The following is a 7,643-nucleotide window of genomic DNA, read 5'->3' as shown; positions in this document are numbered from 1 at the left end:
TACTTAATAAGCTAAGGGCCCATGCAGAGCTCCAGGCCTGGTTGTGTGCTGACCCCTGCTGGAGGGAGAGCAGAGGTGAAATGCAGGTGTTGTAGCCAGCTTGCAGTGCTCACTTTAAGGCTTTGACAGCTGTGTTTGACCCTTGCAGGCCTCCAGGCCTGGTTGTGTGCTGACCTCCAGGCCTGGAGCTCTGCAGAGGTTAAATGCAGGTGTTGTAGCCAGCTTTCAGTGCTCCAATTAAGGCTACTTAATAAGCTAAGGGCCCATGCAGAGCTCCAGGCCTGGTTGTGTGCTGACCCCTGCTGGAGGGAGAGCAGAGGTGAAATGCAGGTGTTGTAGCCAGCTTGCAGTGCTCACTTTAAGGCTTTGACAGCTGTGTTTGACCCTTGCAGGCCTCCAGGCCTGGTTGTGTGCTGACCTCCAGGCCTGGAGCTCTGCAGAGGTTAAATGCAGGTGTTGTAGCCAGCTTGCAGTGCTCCATTTAAGGCTACTTCATAAGCTAAGGGCCCCTGTAGTCCCTCCAACCTGGTTGTGTGCTGACCTCCAGGCCTGGATGTCTCCAGGGGTCATAAGCAGAGGTCACAGCCAGCTTGCAGTGCTCCATTTAAGGCTACTTCATAAGCTGAGGGCCCCTTCCAAGCCTGGAGCTTTGCAGAGGTTAAATGCAGGTGTTGTAGCCAGCTTGCAGTGCTCCATTTAAGGCTACTTCATAAGCTAAGGGCCCCTGTAGTCCCTCCAACCTGGTTGTGTGCTGACCTCCAGGCCTGGATGTCTCCAGGGGTCATAAGCAGAGGTCACAGCCAGCTTGCAGTGCTCCATTTAAGGCTACTTCATAAGCTGAGGGCCCCTTCCAAGCCTGGAGCTTTGCAGAGGTTAAATGCAGGTGTTGTAGCCAGCTTGCAGTGCTCCATTTAAGGCTACTTCATAAGCTAAGGGCCCCTGTAGTCCCTCCAACCTGGTTGTGTGCTGACCTCCAGGCCTGGATGTCTCCAGGGGTCATAAGCAGAGGTCACAGCCAGCTTGCAGTGCTCCATTTAAGGCTACTTCATAAGCTGAGGGCCCCTTCCAAGCCTGGAGCTTTGCAGAGGTTAAATGCAGGTGTTGTAGCCAGCTTGCAGTGCTCACTTTAAGGCTTTGACAGCTGTGTTTGACCCTTGCAGGCCTCCAGGCCTGGTTGTGTGCTGACCTCCAGGCCTGGAGCTCTGCAGAGGTTAAATGCAGGTGTTGTAGCCAGCTTTCAGTGCTCCAATTAAGGCTACTTAATAAGCTAAGGGCCCATGCAGAGCTCCAGGCCTGGTTGTGTGCTGACCCCTGCTGGAGGGAGAGCAGAGGTTAAATGCAGGTGTTGTAGCCAGCTTTCAGTGCTCACTTTAAGGCTTTGACAGCTGTGTTTGACCCTTGCAGGCCTCCAGGCCTGGTTGTGTGCTGACCTCCAGGCCTGGAGCTCTGCAGGGGTTAACTGCAGGTGTTTTAGCCAGCTTTTAGTGCTCACTTTAAGGCTTTGACAGCTGTGTTTGACCCTTGCAGGCCTCCAGGCCTGGTTGTGTGCTGACCTCCAGGCCTGGAGCTCTGCAGGGGTTAAATGCAGGTGTTGTAGCCAGCTTTCAGTGCTCCAATTAAGGCTACTTAATAAGCTAAGGGCCCATGCAGAGCTCCAGGCCTGGTTGTGTGCTGACCCCTGCTGGAGGGAGAGCAGAGGTTAAATGCAGGTGTTGTAGCCAGCTTTCAGTGCTCACTTTAAGGCTTTGACAGCTGTGTTTGACCCTTGCAGGCCTCCAGGCCTGGTTGTGTGCTGACCTCCAGGCCTGGAGCTCTGCAGGGGTTAACTGCAGGTGTTTTAGCCAGCTAGCAGTGCTCACTTTAAGGCTTTGACAGCTGTGTTTGACCCTTGCAGGCCTCCAGGCCTGGTTGTGTGCTGACCTCCAGGCCTGGAGCTCTGCAGGGGTTAACTGCAGGTGTTTTAGCCAGCTAGCAGTGCTCACTTTAAGGCTTTGACAGCTGTGTTTGACCCTTGCAGGCCTCCAGGCCTGGTTGTGTGCTGACCTCCAGGCCTGGAGCTCTGCAGGGGTTAACTGCAGGTGTTTTAGCCAGCTAGCAGTGCTCACTTTAAGGCTTTGACAGCTGTGTTTGACCCTTGCAGGCCTCCAGGCCTGGTTGTGTGCTGACCTCCAGGCCTGGAGCTCTGCAGGGGTTAACTGCAGGTGTTTTAGCCAGCTAGCAGTGCTCACTTTAAGGCTTTGACAGCTGTGTTTGACCCTTGCAGGCCTCCAGGCCTGGTTGTGTGCTGACCTCCAGGCCTGGAGCTCTGCAGGGGTTAACTGCAGGTGTTTTAGCCAGCTAGCAGTGCTCACTTTAAGGCTTTGACAGCTGTGTTTGACCCTTGCAGGCCTCCAGGCCTGGTTGTGTGCTGACCTCCAGGCCTGGAGCTCTGCAGGGGTTAACTGCAGGTGTTTTAGCCAGCTAGCAGTGCTCACTTTAAGGCTTTGACAGCTGTGTTTGACCCTTGCAGGCCTCCAGGCCTGGTTGTGTGCTGACCTCCAGGCCTGGAGCTCTGCAGGGGTTAACTGCAGGTGTTTTAGCCAGCTAGCAGTGCTCACTTTAAGGCTTTGACAGCTGTGTTTGACCCTTGCAGGCCTCCAGGCCTGGTTGTGTGCTGACCTCCAGGCCTGGAGCTCTGCAGGGGTTAACTGCAGGTGTTTTAGCCAGCTAGCAGTGCTCACTTTAAGGCTTTGACAGCTGTGTTTGACCCTTGCAGGCCTCCAGGCCTGGTTGTGTGCTGACCTCCAGGCCTGGAGCTCTGCAGGGGTTAAATGCAGGTGTTTTAGCCAGCTAGCAGTGCTCACTTTAAGGCTTTGACAGCTGTGTTTGACCCTTGCAGGCCTCCAGGCCTGGTTGTGTGCTGACCTCCAGGCCTGGAGCTCTGCAGGGGTTAACTGCAGGTGTTTTAGCCAGCTTTCAGTGCTCACATTAAGGCTACTTAACAAGCTAAGGGCCCTCTACTCCTCCAGGCCACTTTAAATAAAATATTATCCAGGACACAAGTGCATCTACCATGGGTAATGTTTTTTATTAAATAAGCTTTTTCTTCACCCTCACGAGTCACGGAGGGTGACCTCGACACCTGGGGAGGGGGAGGCTGGCTGTGTGGCCTCTTCAAACTTCTTCCGGAGGTCATCCAGCTGCTTTTCATCCAGGTTGAGCGCGTAGAACCTGTCAGCAGTGGCTGTGTCGTGACACATCAGCCTGGACATCTGGCTCCGGACATCCATCGGCTGCGTGTTTCTTGCCTGTGGATAGAGGGATGTGACAGGCTTCCGATTAGCTGGTGCTGGCTCTAGGGCAGCGCTGGCTGGCTCTGTGGATCCTACTTACCAGTGTAGCAACAGAGGTGCGGATGTCAGTCATGGTCGGTCTCCCCGCGAGCCCCATCTCCTTCCAGGCTCTCTGTGCGCTGTGCACAAGCTTCTTCACTGGCCCATTCCCGGGGGTGAAGAACACCAGGTCACAGGACGGACCGAGGCCGGCCCTAACCGCGATCCACCGAGTGAGCCACTGGAACTCGTCCGACTTCAAGTAGAGCTGTGCGACCCCGAAGCTCCGGTTGGTCTTGTGGTTCTCCACCTGTGGAAAAAGGATGGTGAGATGTCATGGATGAATTATGCTTTTTTGGGGGGGTTTGTGGTGCTTGGAGGTTCAGCCCCCATACTCACGTTAATCACAAACCCAGGAGAGGTGCTGGAAGCTCTGGATCTGGCTTCCTGGACTTCGGCGGTAGTCAGGTTGGAGATGACGCCGGGCCTGTGTCCGTAGATCGCGGTCACATACAGCGCAAAGTAGCCAAAGAAGCGATGTCGGAGCTCCACCGCGGATGGCTCCGCTTCGATCCGCTCAAGCAGCCTTGGGATTTGCAGCGCAGCCCCGGTCCTACACCTGCGAAGAAGATCCGCTGTCACCATCCGCTGCTCCTTGGCTGCTTTGACGCGGATCTGGCGCAGCACAATGCCAGTTGCAATCTGCGATGAGGCAGCCTTCACCGCCCTGGTCGCGCGCACGATCTGCGCCCTGGAAAGCGTGCTGTCCGGCGGCGGCGTTTCAGCAAAGTAGGCCAGGAACTGGGTCACGTTCACCAAGTACACCTTGATGGTTGTCACGGCTTTGCCCTGCCCTTGCAGGTACGCCGGCCAGGCCATGACCCTCCGCACATCATCCACAAACTGCCAGGTGCGCAGCTCGGACTTGCCCTCGCTGAGGTGGCTCAAGAACGCCCTGAGCCGCTTCATCTTGGAGCCGCAGTTCTCCAAGTGCTTGGCTCTTGGCAGGGCACCGACCAGGTGCACATGAAACTCTTCCAGGTAGCTGCAGACGCATGGGGGAAAAATTGATGGTGGTGGGTTAAAAGAGCCTCTTTTACCCACCGTGCAGGGACGTGCAGCAGCAGCAGCAGCATGGGCCTCTCCTTCCTCCTCCCCCTCGCTGCAGCTGCTCTGCAAAATGGGGCTGCCTGGTCCCTCCACGCTCGCGGGCTGTGCGTCCGGGCTTGGCTGCGGGCTGGATGTCTCCACGCTCGCGAGCTGCTGTGCGTCCGGGCTTGGCTGGGGGCTGGATGTCTCCACGCTCGCGAGCTGCTGTGCGTCCGGGCTTGGCTGGGGGCTGGATGTCTCCACGCTCGCGAGCTGCTGTGCGTCCGGGCTTGGCTGGGGGCTGGATGTCTCCACGCTCGCGAGCTGCTGTGCGTCCGGGCTTGGCTGGGGGCTGGATGTCTCCACGCTCGCGAGCTGCTGTGCGTCCGGGCTTGGCTGGGGGCTGGATGTCTCCACGCTCGCGGGCTGTGCGTGGTCCAGGTCCAGAGTGGTTGCGAGCGGCGGCTGTGGTTCGGACCTCCGCAGTTCGGCCATTAACTGGAGCGTCCTGCTACGCTGAAGCCGTCTCAGGTGCTCCTTCCAGTCTTGCAGGTCGGCATGGACCTCCTTCAAGTGCCTGTCCACTCTGTTTCCCGAGTAGTTGCAGCGTTTCACCGGACAAACCATGCCTTTTACACTCACCCTTCCACACGCCAAAGCCAGTAGCAGCCGCCGCTCTGTGCGGTTTGTCACGTTGTGTCGAAGCTGCAGGTGCAGAAGCAGTTTCCCCGAATTGTGCATGCATACAGGGCAGAAGCTCTTCTCCTTCGTCCGTGTCATCTCTCCTCCGTGTGTGCAGAAAGCAACTGAGCTGCAGCCTGCAGCTTCAGCACATGGAAAAGGCAGGCGTCTGGCAGGTGACCTGAATCAGCCCCAATCATCCGCTGTGCGCGATGCGCCACCCCTATTCTCCGCTGCCTGCCCGAATTCTCCGCTGAATAAACCTGATAATCCGCTCCATAAACCCGATCCTCCGTTGCAAGCTACCCTTTAATCCGATTTTTGGCCGGAAAATCCATATTTCCACCGCAAAGTCCCCGATCTAAGTAGGGTTAGGGGCCGGCCCGCCCCGTCCGCGGGGGGGGGCCCGGCGGAACGAAAGTCGCTCGCTCGCTCGCTCGCTCGGGGCTACGGCTCGGACGGGCACCCTCCCTCCCACCCCCTCCTTACACCGCCTTCCCAGGGGCACGGAGCCGAGAAAATGTCTAAGTGTCGACGGGACTCGGTGCAAATTTCTCGACTCGAAGACCGGCCGCCTTCCCAGGGGCACGGAGCCGAGAAAATGTCTAAGTGTCGACGGGACTTAGTGCAAATTTCTCGACTCGAAGACCGGCCGCCTTCCCAGGGGCACGGAGCCGAGAAAATGTCTAAGTGTCGACGGGACTTAGTGCAAATTTCTCGACTCGAAGACCGGCCGCCTTCCCAGGGGCACGGAGCCGAGAAAATGTCTAAGTGTCGACGGGACTTAGTGCAAATTTCTCGACTCGAAGACCGGCCGCCTTCCCAGGGGCACGAACCTCAGGGCCTTGCGTGCTGGAGGGTCCAGTCCGAGTTAGGGGTGCTTAACAGTGGGATGCCGCGGTCCGGAGGGGGCGTGAGGTTCCAGGACTTCCAGGACTTCCAGGGCAGGGCACCTGCGCGGGCGGCCGTATCCGCAGCACCTCACCGTCCTCGGCCTCGAGGCTCCGGAGGACCCCGGTGATTTTCGACCTCCATAAATTTTTTCAAAAACGCATTTCCCCGGGGGAAGCCGCATATTGCCGGAAAGGCCAGAGTCCGGAGAGTAGCCTGGTGTGGTCGTTTGGCCTCTGGGACGTCCGCAGGAGGAATTAAAAATCGAAAACCCGAACTGCTCAAAGGGTTCGAAAAGGCACTTTCCCGGGGACCAGGGGGTTCCAAACCAGGATCAATAAGCTCAGAATATTGCCCTGATCACGGCCGTGTCACTCCCGTCGTCCTGGGATAAAGTTGAATTTTCGGACTTCCAGAGGGGGTCCCTCAAGCAGGCGGCCGTATCCGCAGCACCTCACTGTCCTCGGCCTCGAGCTCCCGATGCCCCGGTGATTTTCGACCTCCATAAATTTTTTCAAAAACGCATTTCCCCGGGGGAAGCCGCATATTGCCGGAAAGGCCAGAGTCCGGAGAATCCTCTGGTGTGGTCGTTTGGCTTCTGGGACGCCCGCAGGAGGAATTAAAAATCGAAAACCATAATTGGTCAAAACGGTCAAAAATGCACTTTCCCGGGGACCAGGGGGTTCCAAACCAGGATCAATAAGCCCAGCACGATGCCCTGATCACGCCTATGTGACTCCCATCATCCTGGGATAAAGTTGAATTTTCGGACTTCCAGAGGGGGTCCCTCAAGCAGGCGGCCGTATCCGCAGCACCTCACTGTCCTCGGCCTCGAGCTCCCGATGCCCCGGTGATTTTCGACCTCCATAAATTTTTTTAAAAACGCATTTCCCCGGGGAAAGCCGTATATTGCCGGAAAGGCCAGAGTCCGGAGAGTAGCCTGGTGTGGTCGTTTGGCCTCTGAGACGTCCGTAGGCGGAATTAAAAATCAAAAACCCAAACTGCTCAAAGGGTTCGAAAAGGCACTTTCCCGGGGACCAGGGGGCTCGAAAGTAGGATCAATAAGCCCAGCACGATGCCCTGATCACGCCTATGTTACTCCCGTGTTCCTGGGAAAAAGTAAAAATTTCGGACTTCCAGAGGAGGGCACCTGCGCAGGCGGCCGTATCCGCAGCACCTCACTGTCGTCGGCCTCGGGGCTCCGGAGGCCCCGGTGATTTTCGACCTCCATAAATTTTTTTAAAAACGCATTTCCCCGGGGCAAGCCGCATATTGCCGGAAAGGCCAGAGTCCGGAGAATCCTCTGGTGTGGTCGGTTGGCCTCTGGGACGTCCGTAGGCGGAATTATAAGTCGAAAACCATAATTGGTCAAAACGGTCAAAAATGCATATTTTCGGCCAAAATCAACCATGGGCCGACAGCCCGCGGTCCAGAGAAGGGCCCTGTGCGGCGGAGTCGTCTCTAAACGGTTCACAGAAGCCGTGATAACCGTCGAAAGTTTGGCGGACCTCCAAACCATTGCCCATCCCCGCTAAAATCGGGGCTTCACCAAGGCTTCGGCAATAGACGGGATTTCGAGACCTTACGGAGAAAAATCCCACCGGCGGGATTATAGGAGAGAGTTGGAAAAGAGGACTTTGAGCGAAAAATGACAAAGTGTTTTGATCCAGA

General features: G+C 56.8%; 1 protein-coding gene across 1 annotated transcript; it reads right to left on the bottom strand.

Moving 5' to 3' along the window:
- Positions 1 to 3,048: 3,048 nt before the first annotated feature.
- LOC111608431 lies at positions 3,049 to 5,449 on the bottom strand. Its single transcript, XM_023332651.1, has 3 exons — positions 3,711 to 5,449; positions 3,373 to 3,621; positions 3,049 to 3,287 (listed from the first exon to the last, which is right to left on the bottom strand). The coding sequence occupies exons 1-3, from the start codon at positions 5,178 to 5,180 to the stop codon at positions 3,093 to 3,095; spliced, it is 1,914 nt and encodes a 637-aa protein (XP_023188419.1). The 5' UTR covers positions 5,181 to 5,449; the 3' UTR covers positions 3,049 to 3,092.
- Between the last annotated feature and the right edge of the window lie 2,194 nt (positions 5,450 to 7,643).

The sequence above is a fragment of the Xiphophorus maculatus genome, chromosome 4, assembly GCF_002775205.1.
Source record: "Xiphophorus maculatus strain JP 163 A chromosome 4, X_maculatus-5.0-male, whole genome shotgun sequence".
NCBI classification, from domain to species: domain Eukaryota; kingdom Metazoa; phylum Chordata; class Actinopteri; order Cyprinodontiformes; family Poeciliidae; genus Xiphophorus; species Xiphophorus maculatus.
Note: the sequence above shows the minus strand (reverse complement) of the source record. Positions and strands in the feature narration are given on the sequence as shown.

Excerpts from the sequence above, each read along its gene's own strand:
- LOC111608431 (XM_023332651.1), bottom strand. The coding sequence starts at position 5,180 with ATGACACGGACGAAGGAGAAGAGCTTCTGCCCTGTATGCATGCACAAT. Across the intron at positions 3,622-3,710 it reads CTCCTGGGTTTGTGATTAAC|GTGGAGAACCACAAGACCAA; the intron begins GTGAGTATGGGG and ends CTTTTTCCACAG. Across the intron at positions 3,288-3,372 it reads GCACCTCTGTTGCTACACTG|GCAAGAAACACGCAGCCGAT; the intron begins GTAAGTAGGATC and ends CTCTATCCACAG.